General features: G+C 46.2%; 1 protein-coding gene across 1 annotated transcript in view; it reads left to right on the top strand.

Moving 5' to 3' along the window:
- The window catches only part of Glp2r (glucagon like peptide 2 receptor), a 48,725-nt gene that overhangs the window by 19,956 nt on the left and 9,934 nt on the right, over nt 1-18,835 (top strand). The window contains exons 7-10 of the mRNA XM_051168067.1: nt 1,572-1,731; nt 2,787-2,847; nt 3,757-3,826; nt 12,268-12,356. Coding sequence (XP_051024024.1) covers nt 1,572-1,731; nt 2,787-2,847; nt 3,757-3,826; nt 12,268-12,356 — 380 coding nt within the window. The remainder of the gene's footprint in view (nt 1-1,571; nt 1,732-2,786; nt 2,848-3,756; nt 3,827-12,267; nt 12,357-18,835) is intronic.

Below are 18,835 nucleotides of genomic sequence, written 5' to 3'. Positions count from 1 at the left end.
GAGTTTTCTAGCGTCTGTAGTAAGTTCTCTGGGAATTTGTCTGTACATTTCATGTGACCTTCCAAGTTTCTTGGTGTAATGTTGCACGTGGCCTTCTCTTTAGATTTTCTTCAAGTCTGTCGGGTCTGTAGTTGTGTTTTCATTTTCTGTGTTAATTATTTATGTCTTTGCTGTTTTGCTTTCACACCTTGACACCTGTTGCTAGAAGTTTCTCAAGTTTATTGGACTTTTCCAAGAACAAACTCTCGGCATTACTGAGCCCTTTCAGTTCCTAGTCTCCTTTGCGTTCATCTCTACATCCATGATATTTTGCTGTTAATTTTACTATCTTTTTTTTTCCCCCCGCAAGAACTTATGATAACAGATTTTCAGCTCTTTTCCTTTTTGATAGTTAGACTTAAGGGCAGAAGTTTCCTTCCAAGTCCAGGCTTGATATTAGTTGCATAGTACTAAGTTTGGCACACAGTATTTATTTTTTTACATTCACTCAAGAAGCTCTTCTGTTTCTTATTTGACCTATGAAGTCCGTGGGATGATTTCCAGTCCTATGAAGATTTATTTAGTTACTGTGGTTCCTAACCTAGTTGAACTGAGGTTAGAGAGCAGACTCTTCCATGCTTTCATTTGGGCTGTTGCTGATGGTAAGCTTTCTCTTGTTTTCTTTAAGCTTCCCTTCCTTCCTTCCTTCCTTCCTTCCTTCCTTCCTTCCTTCCTTTTTAAATTTTGTATGCATGTATGTATACACCATGCTTATGAAGAAGACTGAAAAGAAGGCATCATATCCTGTGGGGCTGGAGTCACACCGTCTGTTGAGAGCCACCATGTAGGTGCTATGAAACAAACCCAGGCCCTCTGTAAGAGCAGTAAGTGCTCTTAACCACCGAGTCATCTCTCTAGCCTCTTCTTTACTTATTTTTTTAAAGTCTAAATATGGCATTTACTTTGCATAGATGAAGTTCTGGGTTCCCTAGAACCACATGAACAAACAAACAAACAAACAAATAAAACAGTGGCTCACAGCTGTAATCCCAGCAGGTAGGAAGCAAAAGGCAGGAAGGTCAGAAGTTCAGGATCATTGTTGGCTACATAACAAATGCAAGCCTGGCTTGGAATACATAGGATGTGTATTCCACAAACAAACAAACAAAAAGAGCCTAGGACAGTGGTTCTCAGCCTTCCTAATGTTGTGACCCGTTAATACAGTTCCTCGTGTTGTGGTGACTTCCAACCATAAAAATATTTTCATTGTTAATTCATACCTGTAATTTTGGTACTGTTATGAATCTTAATGGGAATATCTATGCTTTCTGATGGTCTCAGGCAGCCCCTGTGAAAGGTCGTGTGACTCCCAAAGGGGTCTTGACCCACAGGTTGAGACACACTGGCCTACACTGTTAAGGATGAGACTGATCTTTAAAAGCTCTGTGAAGCCCTCATGCCAGCCTCTTTGAGGGAGTCAGCAAGGGCTCAGGAGTGAGGGGAGGACAGGCATGGGCATGTGTGTATGTGGGGGAGCCCTGCCCATCCGGGTGCTGAGAACACCAGGACTCACCCAGATTCTGCCCCTGCAGATGTCCGCCTCCTGCCGCTCAGTCCAGGTCCTCCTGCACTACTCTGTGGGTGCCAATCACTTGTGGCTGCTGTTTGAAGGACTTTACCTCCATGCTCTGCTGGCACCCACAGTGCTTCCTGAAAGGCGGCTGTGGCCCAGATACCTGGTGGTGGGTTGGGGTGAGTTGACATGACTCCTGTCCTTCTCTCCCATGGACCCTTCAGAACATGGGAGCCCATCAGAAACTTTGGTGGGAGCTAGGAATCCAACTAGAGGATGATACTTGGAGCAGATAACTCCTTAATGGCAGCATCTCCAAACAATGTGTGTGTGTGTGTGTGTGTGTGTGTGTGTGTGTGTACATGCATGTGAGTACACACATGCATCCATTCACAAACAAAGGTGTTATAGGCCCAGCGCACATATGCAAAAATCAAAAGATCTTTGATGCAACCAGATGACGTCCTTCTGGCCGTCTTTCCAACTGTGTTAGCCTTCACACAATGCCATAAGAAAATATCTGTGTGGCTTGAGCAACAGACACTTTTCTCCTGCTTCTGGAAGCTCAGAGTCCAACCTGGTGTTCTGGTAAAGACAAGCTGCCTTCCCAGGTGTATCTTCTCATGGTGGAGAGAGGGAGAAAGGGAGACCTCAGAACACCTCCTAAAACTAGTAACTCCACATTCCACATGATCAAATAACACTACAGTGGTGACAGATTTTCAACACAGGAATTTTGAGATTAAAAAAAAAAAAATCCATCAGTTTATAACAAGTATTTGACAAAAAGAAAGTTTTATTTTATAATAATGATAATAATAGTAATAACATGCTTAAAAGTGCGAGCATGCTATTCTGCTCTGGATCTCTTGTTTCTACAAGCCCTTGGTCAGTTAGGGGATACAGTACTCAGAGGAAATAGAAGGACACATGGTATTCCTCATGGAAAGTTTGACTGAAGCCCATGGATTTATCCCAAAGTGCCTTGTGACAGGTGGCAAACCCATCCTCCCCAGAGTCCCGCGTCTCTTATTACTGAGGCATGGCTGGTCTTGGGCTACTGTAGGCATCAACAATTCTCACGCTCTATGATTCTATGCTTTGTGGGTTTTGTCTGTTTGTTTGCATGGTTTTGTTTTTTAAGCCGTTGGTTTGCTGGGCCCCATCAGGCTGGCGTGGGAGCAGGCCGTTTTGGATAAGCAACTTCTAACTACCATCTCTGCTTCCTACACAGCCTTCCCCGTGCTATTTGTCCTTCCCTGGGGTTTCACCCGTGCTTACCTGGAGAACACAGGGTAGGTGATCCCGCTGGTGTCAGGCTTCCATGGACCAGCAATTCCAAGATATGTCCAAATATAGGAAATGACATTCACCTTTCGAAAGAGACTATTCAGCTCTCCTACTTTGTCCTTCTAGAGTGTAACAGGAGTATAGATAAGTGGTCAAAGATCCTATAGAAGCCTATTAGTTACATGTGTAAAATATTGAAAGATGCTGTCTGAACCACCTGTCCAGTCTATGACTGGGTGTGTAAGGACAGAAGCACAGAGCAGTTTCTATAGCTTTGTTCATGTGAGAGAAAACAGCAACTCGGATACACACAGACAGCATGGCACTGCTACATTATGAAATACGAGTGAAGACCAAAATGCACCGAGAACCATAAGTTAGTTCACATGGACGGCGTGGCACTGCTATATTGTGAAATACGGTGTGAAGACCAAAACACACTGAGAATCACAAGTTAGTTCTGAGTCTCCTACTTGCAGCGGCTGAACCTCAGCAAACGTTTTTAAGCCTGTCCCTAAACAATGTGTGTTGTGTGATCCATTTTCCCCTCTAAATGACCACCAAGCAACCTTCACATTTCCATATGGATACACATATGTGTATACGTAAATGACATGGGAAACATGGGAAACAAGCGGCTGAGTAAAGTGGTAAGGGTCTATAACCCAGAGCGTTTGTTTGCGCACACGGAGGAACTCGTGGAAGCATCTGCGCAGTACAGTCCTAAAGATGAGAAATTTTATGGTAGGAAGTGAGATATTTTTTTCCTTTTCCCCCTCATCCCTCCTCTTGTGAGGTGGATTGGTAGACTGTTAATCTTCAGGGTAAGGAGGCGCCCTTCTTCTACAGGGCATGAAACTTGGACATTCATCCCTGTCTCATGTGTTGCCTACTCCTCCTGGTCTTGTCCTTAGGTGCTGGACAACAAACGGGAATAAGAAAATCTGGTGGATCATCAGAGGACCCATGCTGCTTTGCGTAACAGTAAGGACCATCCCTTCCACCTTTTTCTTCTCTGGGCTCAGCAGCTTCAGGGAGCACCCCTCTCCTTTCCCCTCCCTCCCAACTCCTCAGATCTCTGGTCCATGAAAGCAGAAATAAAACATGTGAGAAGTTTCTCCAGGGTGAGAAATTAGAAACTTCTGGTTCAGGACCCAAATTCAGGGTAATGCTGTAAGCCTCCATCTCTCTGGCTCTCTAAATGGGACTTGAAGTCAGCTCGATGACCCTGCGCCAAAGGGCTGTGATAGGTAACGGCCTATCTGTGGTCTTGTCTGGTCCCAGAAAGCAGGGAACTATCAGAGTGTGTCTTTTGATTGTTTGAGGCAGGGTCTTGCTACACAGTAGAGCCTGACTTCCACCTCATGGCAGCCGTCCTGCCTCAGCCTGTCCATTGTTGGAGTTACAATGTGCCACCACGCCCTGCTCAGCTTTTATCTTAACGCCACAGCAAGCAGGGAGAAGAAACCAACGAGACTACTTTCAGAGGAGAAACATGAACAAGCAGTATTAATACAAGCAATTAATAGAATATATATTATTATTTGGTTTTGTCGTGGTGCATAATACTTGCAGAGGATAGAGATGACTGACGTAGAGGACCCATTCGGAGCTTTTGATCTCTCTTTGCCAAAATAACCCTTATGGGACCCCAAGTACATAGACATATGCAATATGGCTACAAACCAAACATCTATGGACAGTGAGTTATAAAGAAATGTACTTTAAAAGAAATCCCTGGCATGTACATGATTTGACCATTTGACAAAAGCAAATTTGCACATTAGTGAGATCGATATGCTCATTTATTTTTACATAGAAATAAGTCTTAGCTGAATATTTGATGCTGCATTTTTATTTTTTTCAGAGTTGATATTTTGAGTTTTATAATTACTAATGTTGAGAACGTCACTTTATATAAGTATGCAGTTCAAAACGGCAGTAGTATGTCCTAAGCCTATTTTAGGGATTATTGGAGAGTCTTCCTCATCTCTAGCTGAACGTCACATAGTGATTGTTAAAATGAAACTGAAATTAGCAACTCGAACAGCAGTGTCTGGAAAGGTTTTTTTTTTTTTTTTTTTTTTTAAAGATTTTATTATTGTACGTGCATGTGTGTGTAATTGTGTGTGTGTGTGTGTGTGTGTGTGTGTGTGTGTTTGTGTGTTTTCATGTGTAAATGCAGGTACCCTTGGATCTAGAAAAGGGTGTCAGCTCCCCTGGAGCTGGAGTAACAGGTAGCTGTGAGCCACCTAATGTGGGTGCTGGGAATTGAACCTGGGTCTTCTGGAAGAGTAGTAAACATTTTAACTGCTGAGCCACCTATCCATTCCCTCAAACAGCAATGCTAAAGCCAACCATTCTAACAATCCAATCCGAAGATAAGTTATTGGAATACTTACAATGCTATACAGTGATGGTAGGGAAATGTGAAAAGTCTTTCTCTTTTCTGTAATTAAATCATGGTCCTAAAATCTAAGCTGAGGGGTTTCAGGCAGTGTTTGTTGGCATGTGCACTGAAAGTGTGCACGTTATGTCTTCAGAAACAAAGTTGCTTCATGATACACCAAGGGCAAATGCGGCCAGAAATACACTGGACCCACGCATTTAATTTCAAATTACATTTTTGATTGTATGTTCTGAAACCTTTTACCATCGTTAATGTCTTATGACCTCCTAAGCTGAGTGATGTTTAGGAAGCTGAGATTTAGATGATAATGTTTGGGGGTGATCTTTGTTAAAGAAGCTGGATGGGTGTGGTGCTGGGGTGAACCAACAGTGGGCTGACAGGTCCCACTGAGGGTTGGGTAGAGCTTTCTGCCCACATCTGCTTACCTGCTAGATAGCTAGTGTTGTGTTCCATGTCATCACTAAGGCATCGCTGTGTGGTCTATTTTGGCTTCTTTGTGTAGATGACATAGGATCTTGAAACCGAAAAAAAAATTGGCATTTTCCCTTGAAGGTCCTTCCAGGTCATCTCCTTCTCAGTTCTACGTTTACTGCATTTACTCAGCCCTCTTGTAAAGTCCTCTGCAAATGCCTCTTGATTGATTCCCTTCCTTCTGATCCCTGGCGATCAAGCCCCCGTACAGAAGCCAGAGTGATCGCTTCAGAGAAAAATTCAATTACAGCCCATGACTTTGGCGAGTCAACCTAATACTCAAGGTTGACCCCAGACTCTTTAGTGTGATAGTCCCTGTCTGTCTGACCACAAGTACCCCATGTTTTACTTGTATAGAGAAACTCAAAGTTTCCCCTCTCAGTTAAGATGTTTTATTCCTTTACATGACCATGTGATGGCCCCATATTCCTCCTTGGAAGTTAATACTTTAATTGATCTGTCTACTCCATTGGCCACAAAAGTCATCAGACACGCCTGGCAAGGAGCATTTCTGCAAAGGTCTCAGGGAAGGCGATGTTTAACTACTACTGTCTGTGTCTTCAGGGATTTGGCCAAGAAGATTTGACCTTTAATAGAAACAGGAGGAATGTTCCTTTGGTAAGGAGCTGACTATTTGCTATTAGCTGGTAGAACACAGCATGGCCCGTGGCTTTCATGGTTGATCACATGACCATATATTGCCAGTCTCCACTAATCTGAATAGCTGCATCCTCAGGCTAAAAGAAGACTCACTGGATAACAAAATGGAAAGAGCCTTGGGTGCCCAAACGACTGCGTAGAACAAGAGAGCCTCACACTGCACTAAGGTGTGACATAAGCAAAAGGAAATACAGTGCTAAGGAAAAAAAAAAACTTGGCCTCTGCATATATTCTATTTAAACTGAAACTCTAAAACAGTGATTCTCAACCTTTCTAATAATGTGACCCTTTAATACAGCTTCTCATGTTGTGCTGATCTCAGCCACAAAATTATTTTTTTAAAGATTTTTAAAATTTATTATTATACATACAATGCTCTGCCTGCATGTACACCCGCAGGCCAGAAGAGGGCGTCAGATCACATTACAGATGGTTGTGAGCCACCATGTGGTTGCTAGGAACTGAACTCAGGACCTCTGGAAGAGTAGTCAGTGCCTTTAACCTCTGAGCCATCTCTCCAACTCCATAAAATTATTTTTGTTGCTACTTCATAACTGCTACTGTTATGAATCATAATGTGAACATGTGATACACAGATGGTCTTAGGTGACCCCTGTGAAAAGGTTGTTTGACCCACAATGGGCCATGACCCACAGGTTAAGAACCATGGTTCTAAAAGAACAAAGGCGAGGCGTGGTGGCACACGCCTTTAATCCCAGCCCTCGGGAGGCAGAGGCAGGCGGATCACTGTGAGTTCGAGGCCAGCCTGGTCTACAAAGTGAGTCCAGGACAGCCAAGTATAATGCAGAGAGACCCTTCTCAAAAACCAAAAAAAAAAGGAAGCCCCCCCCCAAAACCCAACAACAACAACAAAAACCCACAAAAACCACAAAACAAAACAAAACAACAACTACAAAAATATGTCAGTGAAAATTGATCTAGCAGTATTTGTTATTTCAGATTCGAGGGTCCTTAATAATTTTCCTTCATACTTGACACATTTGATCTGGAGCTCAAATTTCTGGAGCAAGGTGCAGACCTTCTGGGGGAAAAGTCAACTGTGTATGATGAACAGAATGCTGGGACCAGAGGGATCATCTACTCTAGGTTTGGATCCGGGGCCAGCATCCCCCATCGTCACTGCTCCCTAACTTTGTCTGTGTTTGCTGACCGATGTCTGGCTCAATGAACTATGTCACTCTGGACATGCGGGCACATCAGCTGGATGTTTCAGAAATGTCCATGCCATGATGAGTGGGGAAATCTAGATGTTCTTTGAGTCTCTCACCAGAAAAGAAAGAAAGAAAGAAAGAAAGAAAGAAAGAAAGAAGAAAGAAAGAAAGAAACGGGAGACTTCCTACCTTCTTCTTTATGCCTTCTCATAAAACTGTGCTGCTTAAATTAGCCCCTCGTCCTCCTGCCGTGGAGTTGAGTCATACTGGAACTCGGTGCATTCTTACTTCTTAGTCAACACCGCCACCTGCTAGCAAAATTTTAAAGCCTCGATTACTCCATTCCTTTGCTTACTCCATTCCTTCGAGGGCAGCCTCACCAACTAACGACCTTGAGAAGAGGTCACTGGATCCCTGTCCTGCTCCCTGGAGCTAACAGTCTGACCAGGTTGAACGCCCAGCTGAGTGAGTTGCTCAGCCAATCAGTGGAATGAAATATCCATTGACTTTACAACGCCATAAAGTCAAAACATCATTGACTCCTCTGACAGGTTAAAAGTGTGATTTGCTGAGCAATGGGCAAGATAGGTCTTCATTTTTCCCTTGTCCATCTTTAGGACTTCTGCCTCACGAGAAACTAGGCAAAAACTATCCCTCCCAGGCTCTCTAGACATCAGTTCACTTCTACCCTGTTCTCTGCTGAAGGGTTGAAGTGGAAATGGCCCTAGCTGCCTTGTCCCATCATCTGCCACCAAAACCCTCTTCCATCTCTACAAGGAAAAGCGGAGTGACGTCATCGCTTTTGCACATCCTTTGTCCACTCCTGCTCTGCCTCTCACAGGCTTGCTTTCACAGACAAGCCTCACGACGCATCTCAGTCTAGCTTTTGGGGTCCTCTCTGCACCACAGCACTATCGGGGAGCCCCTTATTGCTGAATTCTGTCTTGTTTTGCTGGCCTCCACTGCACCCAAGCTTCTGCTTTGCACGGTGAAAGCAAATCAGATCATAGCTGTATTAGTTGCTTTTCTGTTGCTGTGATGAAATTCAAGAGGCATTATGGCTGGGTTATGGTGACAGGTTGGGAAAGCACGGCAGCAGGAAGAGGAAGCTGTCTGATCACGTTTTCTCCCATGCTTGGAAAGCAGAGAAAAACAACAGGAAGAAGAGTGAGGCTGTAAACCCTGAAAGCCTCGCCCTAGTGCAATACTTGTGGTAGCAAGACTCTTCCTCCTAAAAGTCCCATAACTTCTGCAAACAGTGCCACCAACTGGGGACCAAGTATTCATATACATGAGCTGTGCACGTTCACACACACGTGTGTATGTGTGTGTGTGTGTGTGTGTGTGTGTGTGTGTGCGCGCGCGCATTTCTCATTAAAACCACCACAATAGGCGTTTACTGAAGGCTTCAGTGCTGTGGAAAAATGAATGCTTTGAATGAGAGAAAAGAGACCTTCCTTCATGCTGTCTCAGCCATTCCTTTACCTTCTACAGCGCACATGCTTTTGGCAGGACTCTTTTTAAAAACTAGTTAATTAATTTATTCACTTTACATCCTGAACGTAGCACCCTCTCTTCTCTCCTCCCGTTCACACCCTCCCTCCCTCTCCCCCTCATTCTCCTTCCCTGTTCCTCAGAAAAGGGGAACCCCTCCTAACTGCCCACCCCAGCTCATCAAGTTGCACCAGGACTGAGCAACAAGGGACCCACATGAGGCCTGAGCTGCTTATCGGCTACATCTGCATAGGGAGCCTTGGTCCAGTCTATGCATGGTCCCTGGTTAGTTGGCTCTGTTGCCTTCTTGTGGAGCTCCTGTCCACCCTCAGGCCCTTCTATCCATCCCTGCATCAGCAGGACTCTTGCGGGGGAAGGTATGTCTTTTGCCTAAAGGAGGAGCCTTAGAGTTATAAGCATTCTTATCCATATAGCCAACCGAAGGCACCAGGACTTGACAGATAGAAAACATTGCTGGCAATGGGAAGCCAGCCATGTTGGAAATCGCCACTGCTATCCTGCATGCCCACAGCTGTGTACAGATGTTAGGGTGCCAAACACATGTCACCAAGGAGGTAACGGCTGCAAAAGCAGCTTCAGGGTCCAGGCCCTTGAGGTTCTGCATGCTCCCTATCCTGTCACACATCCCTGAGGGAGCATTCGCTGTCTTGTCACAAATTCCCAGGGGAGTTAGCTTCATTCCCACCAGCATCCCTCATTTGTCACCTTCTTTGATGGTATGCAAGTGAAGAGCCCATCATCCAAAGGTGGTCACTGACTCTGGACCTCTGGAAACCCAGAGGTGCCTGGGCTCCATGGTTGTGGGGAGATGCTTCCTTCATGTGGCCCCTGGTTGCTGCCCATTTCCTCTTGTCTGGTCTCTGGGAGACACAGAGAGGAGCAGAACCACAGGCCTTTTGTTTCCTAGGCGACGGTCCGTCCAGACCTCAGCCCATTGGCTGAAAGATGTATCTTCCCTGTTAATCTTACTTTGTCAGAAAAATTCCTGTGCTCTACAAGTTATTAAGCCAAGCACACGGTGTTTTCCCGTTGTGATGGGAAGCAGATATCCCATTAAAAGGGATAAATTACTTGGTTATGTTTCATTTGAATTTTTAAAATTTTCTGGCACTAAATATCCTCTGGCTAAGTACTGCCTTCATTCTTGTTGGTTTATGTTTTAGAAACTCTAGCCTTTTAGCACTCACTGAGCATTGAGTCTCTGAGGCCAGTGGAGCACATAAGAGGTCTTATGCACATGTTACAGTCTGTAGGGTTGTGCTTCTGTTTGGAGACATTTGTATTGTGTTAGATCAGTAGTGTTTGTGGAGATTTTATTCATGACTCGTCACCTGATTGCCCTCTCTATCAGCTCTTTTCCCATTGTGTTAGAGTCATATTAAACTTTTTCCATCTTAGAAAACACTCAACACCAAAGCCTCTCCCAGCACTCTAACGGCTTCATGCTCTGCTGAGGTCCACACATGGACATCCATCTGCCTTAAGGCATCTCTTATGCTTGGATCTTTTAGAGATGCCCTCCTCCCAGAATCATCAAAGCCCTTCTTCCATACAAGGTCCTTCTCTGGGTGAATAACACTACCACACAGCAGAGGGCTACCGTGAAATATCAGGACATCTTTGGTCTCACATCCGACCAGTGTCAAAGGTCATTTGACTAACACTTAGCAGTTTTAAATGGGTTGCTCCTTGTTATCACTGAAACGCCAGGGCTGCTGCCTGAGCTTGCCTGCCCACCATCTTCCCCAGGAACTTGGAAACTGCCTCCCAACTGCTCACCCTCCTCCAGACCTACCATTGCCAAACCCATCCGCCCTCACTGCTGCTGAAAATGCTCTTCCTGAGAAGGAGAGGTTCCAATGTGACCAGGTCATATGCCTGTTTAGAATTTATCCCAGGGTCTCTGCTACCTTCATAAGAGAACCCAAGCCCTTCAGCATGACCATGTGACCATGTAAACCTCACGCTGGTTAGCCCTGCCTTTCTTGTCTCCTCACAAACCACGCCCTCATTCTCCAAGTTGACACTTAGCCTATGCTCAACAACTGTAGCCTACACTCAACCACATGGTTTTTACATCTAATGGACTCAGGATCTCTCGTGAATCAAAATATCAGACAGACAGAAAGAGAGAGGGGTGGGGGAAGGGAGAGGGAGAAGGAGAGAGAGAGAGAGAGAGAGAGAGAGAGAGAGAGAGAGAGAGAGAGCGTTCTGGAGAACTTCAGGCTATTGGGAGGAAGAGTCCCGTGTGGGACTCTTCTCACAGCATGGCTTCACCAAGGCTAAGCAGTGCCAGACAAAGGAAGAGGGACACACACACACACACACACACACACACACACACACACACACACACGACATACATATATATATATATCACTTCTATTGTGTTCTTTTCATTAGTGAAAGTAATTAAATCTAATACATACACAGGGTGAGAGTGAGGGAAGGAGACCAAGATCCCCTTTCTAAAACAAGTATCAAGGAATTTCAGACATGCCGTACAGTTTCCGTCAAAGCTGTAGGTGTAGAGTTGCCAAGTCTGTGATAGTTATGGGAAGCACCCTGGAGTGGAGGGCACACACTGCTCGGTGAGTCCCACTGAGGACCGTAGGTCACACAGCAAGAGGCCTTAGCTCCCTGCTGAGAAGCCTGAGCACACCAGTTCTGTTTAAGTGAAGGGAGCTCTGTTAACCGCCAACCGCCATCATAATCACCAGCTCAGTCACTGCCTACCTATGTGACTTCCGTATCAAGCTAATCTCCTCCGTGCTGTGGTTCCTCATTGTTTTGTGGGGACAAAAAGAAAATTTAACTGGGATGACGTCAGAGGGTTGTTTTGGAGATTAAATGAGATGATATGTGGAAAGTTCTTAGCCCAAAGCCTGGGTGGTGAATAATCAATACTTAATAATAATGCTTGCTTGTCTTTCTCACACTGCTGAGCACTGGGCCTCCCTGAAGCAGGATAAAGTAAATGATGCTCTAAGTTCCCTCCCGGACTTTCAGTTCAAAGAGTCTTTGGGACAATGGGGACAACCATAGACACTTCCTGTGTGACCAGCTAGGTGCCAACTTGCCCCTGGTTCACATGGATGAGGACCTGATGGCTACTCCCAGGGTGACCTTGATACCCATAGAATGTGGCATCCACCCCCCAACCCCCCACTTACTCGCACCTGCTTTTTGTTTTCCAGGTTAATTTCTTCATCTTCCTGAAAATCCTCAAGCTTCTCATTTCAAAGCTCAAAGCCCACCAGATGTGCTTCAGAGACTATAAGTACAGGTGAGTGGCTCAAGGCCAGCGCGCGGTGATCCGAGGTGATCTGGCCTCTCATGGGTGTCACCCACAGCTTGAGAAGGGGGAACAATGTGTCCTTAATTCTTGTCATTCCTGTGACCAAATGCTGGACAAAAACAGCTTAACGAAAGAAACACTTGTTTTGGCTCCTGGTCTGAGGGAGCACAGTCCTTCGTGTCTGGAAAGACCCGGCAGTGGGAGCAGGTCACATCTGTAGTGGTGACCGCTCGTGGCTCAGTCTTCAGCACTTCTCAGTAGAGCAGGAAGTGGAGCTGTTGGGCCGGAAATGAGGCTGGGATATATATTTTAATTACCAGCCTCTGCACCCCTGTGTCTGTCGGCTTCCAAAGGAACATCGCTAGCTGGGGATAAAGTATTTAAACAGATTAACCCATGGGAGATAGTCCACATTCATAACATGGCACATGGGCTGTAATTACAGATTTGTCTCCTAAGGTGAGGAGATAGAGGAGAGCCCTTCCTAAAAGGTCCTTTTTGGGATGCATAGGAGACTTTTGCCAAGGATTAAGCCTTCCTAACCTCATGACGATGATGTAAGTGGTAAGCAGTCAAGGGCGTATTAATCCCCATGTCACGAGACTATGAAAATAAATGGCTGTCTTAGTTACTTTTCTATTGCTGTGATAAGTCACCATGACCAAGGTAACTTTAGGAGAATGTGAGGAACTTCAGCAGTGACTGAGACACTGATATGGAGCAGACTGGAGGGAGGGGGGCTGGCCACACCCCAGCTCCCTCACTGACCTTTAATAAGCTTGGCCCCTGAGGTCTGTTTTTGGGTGTGTAAAATGGGAATGTGGTAGCAGACCTATGAGTCGGGGCAGCTGAAGGCATTGTTTTTGGGCAGCCAATTTAATCAGATACGGAGGGCAAGCCCATCTTCCTGAGAGTCTTACTCCAACAGCTCGAGGAGAGTCAGCCTACCCGATGCAGGAGAGAGCATACATGTGTGTGCTAGAGTCACTGCTTAGGGCTTACATCCAGACATTTGGCAGAAGCCCTTAGCCTTGGGGAACTGGCCTGGCCTAGGCCCTAGGGAGTCATGCTATCTCTCCTGGCGCCTCTGGTCCAGACTCCAAGTGGCCAGGCAGCCTCTTGGGCCCCATTCCCAAGGTTCACACTCCTCACACCACTGTTCTCAGGGTAGAACTCCACGAACAGGCAGGGCTGCCAGAGTCCACTCGAGGAGTGCCGCTCCTCTGGCAAGCAAATGTCCTGACCACCAGGGTGCTTCCAGAAACTGCACAGAGGCAAAGGCTTCTAGGAGACAGAAGGAGAGCAGAGGAGACTTGTCTTGGCTAAGGATTTCGTTACTGTGAGAAAACACCATGGCCCAAGCAACTTGGGGAGAAAGGATTTATTTCATTTTATAACTGTGGTCTATCATCTGGGAAAATCAGGGCAAGGGGCCCAGAAACTCAAGGCAGGAATATGATGGAGGAGTGTTGCTTACTGGTTTATTCCCCGTGGCTTGCTTAGCTTCTTCTCTATTGAGATGGACCCTCCCACATGAATAGTCAACCAAAAAAATGATGCCTTGCCCATGGGGCAACCTGGTAGGGGTGCGTTCTTAGTTGAGGTTTCTCCTTTCCAAATGGCTCTGACTTGTGTCAAGTTGGCATGAAACTAGCCAGTGCATATCCCACAAGGCCCAAAGGCTGACATCTATGGTTTTATTCCCACCAAAAGTCCACTGTTTTCCTGGGACCTTCTCCATGCTCTAGACGCTCAGTGATTCCTAATAGCTGCCCAATTCAGCTACTGTGAGTATCTGCTGAGAGCTGGCTCAAGACACAGCCTTGTGGGCCCTACCACTGTGTAGTCTGCTCATGAAGTGTGGGATGGAGTCACACTATGAGGGCTTCTTAGAGGCTTCCCCAGGGGATTCGGATGGACGCCGGAGTAGAGGACCACTGACCTGACGTCCCAGTGACTGGCATAGGGAGCTTCCTTCTTGCGTCATGGTGACTATGCTTCTCCCTGAGTGACACTGGACTAGGGAAAGATAGGTTAAGACACTGGGGAAGAGCACATGGCTGGGTAATGAACAAAGATGGATGTTTTGTGGGGAGGGGAGAAAGAGTAACTTTAGCTGACGTGTGCAGTCTGGAATTGGCCTTTTCCTCTTCCCACCCTTGTCCAAAGAAGATGCGTGAGAAGAATCTTCGTGCTGGTCTACCCAATGGCTTCCCTGGGGGAGGGGCCGCACCCTGGGGAGTTAACTAGGCAGCTGTGCGTTTTTGAAGTCTGTGGAAGGTGGAGGTAAGGCGAGGGTTTTCTGCCCTAAGTCCTCATGTGTTTCATAAGGCTTTCTGGTCTTAAAGGAAGACTCACAAATCCAGAGGTCACCAGAATAGTGCTTGGTGACCACTCTGCCAAAGCAGAGTAGTGAGGGGTGTTGACAGGTGCCCAGGAACCCATCCCACCCTGTACCCCCAGCTACTTGGTGGGCAGGTGGTTCATCTCTCCAGCTAGCTTCCATGGAATCGGGTGGGGTACGTTCTGAGAACATGCCCCTTTGGTGCCTTTCTCTGACATTTTGGTTGGCCCTGTCTTTTCTGCTGACTCCCTCTTTTCCCAGGGGGAGCATAGCCCAGCAGATTCGTGTGATCTTAATGGTTCCTAGGGTGTGGGACTCATCTCTGGAGACACAGCCATGCTCTCTCACTGTGCTCTCTGGGCTGGAGAACCCTTGCAGGGTCTGTGAACTTGCTTGCTGATTTTGTTCTTGGGAAGCCGTGCTAGCTGTCACGTCAAGAGGCATCACCATGCCTGTCTCACACTGCCCTCTTCCATGCCCCATCCATGCTAGTTTTCCCATGAAAGCCCTCAGTGGGGTAAAGCCCTCATGATGCTGCCATCCAGCTCTCAGATTTTGAGAACTTTCAGAATGTAACACTCAAGCGCTGGCCCCTCTCCAGAAGTTATTTTAGGAAGGTTTAAATTAAACACATGTAGACCTCACCCAAGAGGCAAGTTTCTAACTCTCCGTCTTCTTAGCTTTCCCCATGGGCCTCCACCATCAAGTAAAGGAGACAGTAAATGGCTCTACTATTTGATTTGGAGAGGGTAAACTGAGGCAAGGATAAAGGGCAAGCACTCAGAGGCTAACAGTTCCTCAGCCCTTCCCACTTCACTACTCTTTGCGCTTCCCAGAAGGGAGACAGCTGTCTTTTCCTTTATTAATGTTTTTACTCTCCATGTGATGTGTGCAGCCTGAGCTCACGGTGAATGTATAGGGAGAACGGTGGAAATATTCTCATTTCTGAAAGGAGTTTCTGGTGGGTAGCACGAGGGCAGAAAGATTTTACTTTGACTCATAGAGACCTTGGCTTTGGGTCTGAAAATCTTACAGGTTAGAGAATGGAAGAAAGGAAGGCAAACAAATGTAGAGTTTTGAGTGTCATGGGAGCCTTCCCAAGGCAATGAAGACACAGAGAAGCCATCGAATGTGTATTTTTTTTTTAATGCTAGGCTTGATAGAATTTGGATAGTCACAGTGAGATGTTACCAGACAAATGAGGCGTGGTCTGATGGTAATAGACTGGGAGACACAGCAAGAGTCATCGGAGCTATAGCACCTGCTATGCCAGGGTCTTAAGCGTCGCCTAAGAGTGCATGTGTTGAAGGTTTGGGCTCCAGCCTGTGGCACTTGTGGGGACATTGTAGAATGTTTAGGAAGTGGAGCCTAGTGCAATGAGATTGGTCCCTAGCAGGGGATAGTTGGAGGCTGGCCTCTTCTTCTTCCTCTTTACCCACCAGCCCCCATGAAGTGTGCGGCTTAGTGTGCCATGTGCTCCCCACCATGCTGTGATGTCTCCACACAGCACCCCCCGCAAAGGTGGTCAAGTGAGCATGGATTAAGCCTCTAAAACCGTGAACCCAAACAAGCTTCCTCCTCCTTTGTTTGTCACAAATGTCTGTCACAGTGATGAAACACAGCTACTTAAAGGCAAGGGTTCTTCTAAAATGATGACAACTGAGCCTGGTGACATAGGCCTATGATCCTAGTGCCTAGGGAGGCCGAAGTAGAAGGATTGCAAGTTCAAGGCTAGCCTTAGCCACGGAGGACAGCCTGGACAACTTCGTGAGACCCTTTATCAAAATTTTAAGTAAAAAGGGGCCTGGGGGATGGTGGAGTCAGTACAGTGCTTTCTGTGTAAAGCATGAGACCCCGACTTTGGATGCCCAGCACCTGTGTAAAATGCTGGGCTTCTATGAGCCCTGTTTTGGGGAGGTAGAGACAGTAGGATCTTTAGGTGTCACTGGCCAGCCAGTCTAGCTCCAAACTCAGTGAGAGACTATGTCTCAATAAACAAGGTGGAGAGCATCTGAGGAGAGCACCAGACACGGACATTTGCATGCTTGCATGCTCATACCCCCACCCACACCCACCCTGCGTTATTTGCCTAATCCTTATGAGGACCTCACTATGACTTGTATAATCTTCTTTCTATAAACGAGGAGACTAATGTACAGAGAGGTTGAAGAATTTGCCCAAGGTCACCCTGTGTGGTTGGTGATTTTACTATTTGAATCCACACCCTGGCACTGTCCCTTTGTCCCACTGCCCTTGGTTTGAGCTCTCTACTCCCTCTCTCCCGACTCATGTACCCAGAGCGGATGCTTAGTAAATATTTGTTGAATGCTTAGACGGCTGCAACAAGCTGTACCACTTAAATAAACAAGTGGCTATGGATGAAAAGGAAGCAAAGACACAGTCCATAAGAGTAAACGTCTGTGACTATTTATGGCTTTCATCTGGGCTGGGACACAAATTGTACTTGCATCTAAGGAGACATTGGAAGAGCATGGGCAATGAGGACATTCCACTCTGAATGTACCCAGAGGGGTGGGAGTGACAAAAGTGTCCCAATCCGCCATTAGATATGTGATGTTTGCGAGTGGATCCTGGGAATGAGGACAGGACAAAAATGGAAAACAGGTAAAATCCAACCAAGTCTGGAATGCACTGCCAGTTTGGTTCCAATGCTGGTTTCCTGGTGTTGACAGACACACTATGGCCACGCCATCTGTGGACGCTACAGAAATGAAGGAAGGCTATTTCGGAAGCCCTTTGCGTCCTCTTTGATATCGTTCTGTAGAACTGTTACCATTCCAGAGTCAACACGTACTTTAAAAACCTGTAACTGGATCAGAGAGATGGCTCAGTGTTTAAGAGTGCATATTATCACACTTGCAGGAGACCTGAGTTTGGTTATTAAGACCCATGTCATACGGCTCACACCCACCTGTAAATGGGGCATCGGATGCTTCTGGCCTCCAGGGACACCTGCACTCACATGCATACCCTCATTTAAACACACACACACACACACACACACACACACACACACACACACTCACTTAAAAAAACGTCTAAAAACACATAATTGCTGTAATTTAGCTTAAGAATCAATTGCCGGTAAGACATGGGACTGCCCGTAAGTATGTTAATGTGTGTTATTAATCCAGATACCGCAGAGGAAGAGTCACAGGTTCAGGATCTTGTCAATACAGAGCAGGTAACATGAAGAGCGGAGGCTGGGGAGTCACCGGCCAGCGAGAGCCAGTTGTCAAGCGGGAGTTTGGGGCCTTGCCATCAGGTTGCATCATTGCTTACACATCCTTGCTAAAGATGTTTCCTGCAATAAAAATAATTCTATATCCTAAGCAAAAACGGGCTTCAGGTCAAATCCTAACCTGTGCACCTCGTTTTGCAACCAGTGAGCCAAAGAGGTCTAAAAGCTTTCCTGAATATTCACACCTACAAAATAATCCTTAGGCGCGGGTGGGGCGTGTAGCTTGGCGGTAGAGCCACGTGCTCAGCACACGTGAAGCCCAGGTCTCAGTCTTCAGCAATCAAAAAAGGAAAAGAAAAAAATATTCTCCCAAGAAATAGTCTTTCCTAAGCAACTCCCACGTGAGTAGATGTGGGGGCAGCAGTAGATCTGAGCTGCCTTCAGGAGACATGCATAACCAGGGTCTGTCGCCCACCTCTCCCCCGTCGTGGCTCCCCCTGACTGTCATGGCTCTGGGGACATCCAGCCCACATGGCAGGTGGAGTTCCTCTTCTCTGAAGGCTGTTAAAGAAGCGAAGTGTTCTTCTGCACGCGTTGTCATGCATTTGGGTGTGTCTCAGACCCAGGATAGATTTTAATTTTTTGCATGACATTTGGACTGCTGACCACACTGATTCTCTACATCTTTACCTTGTGTGTGTGTGTGTGTGTGTGTGTGTGTGTGTGTGTGTGTCTGTCCTCCTACTCCAGCTCTATAAGTACGTGGTTTAAAAACACATTACAATTAAGCTCTGTTTTTGCCAGTGTGGATTAGATACTAGTTTAGTTTTTTTTTTCCCTCCCCACGGAATATGAGTCACCTTTGCTAATTCTGTTAATGGCAAACCAAGAAGCAGATCAGTGGTAAAGTGAGGCCATTCG

This window comes from Acomys russatus, chromosome 25 (assembly GCF_903995435.1).
Source record: "Acomys russatus chromosome 25, mAcoRus1.1, whole genome shotgun sequence".
Taxonomy (NCBI): Eukaryota; Metazoa; Chordata; class Mammalia; order Rodentia; family Muridae; genus Acomys; species Acomys russatus.
Note: the sequence above shows the minus strand (reverse complement) of the source record. Positions and strands in the feature narration are given on the sequence as shown.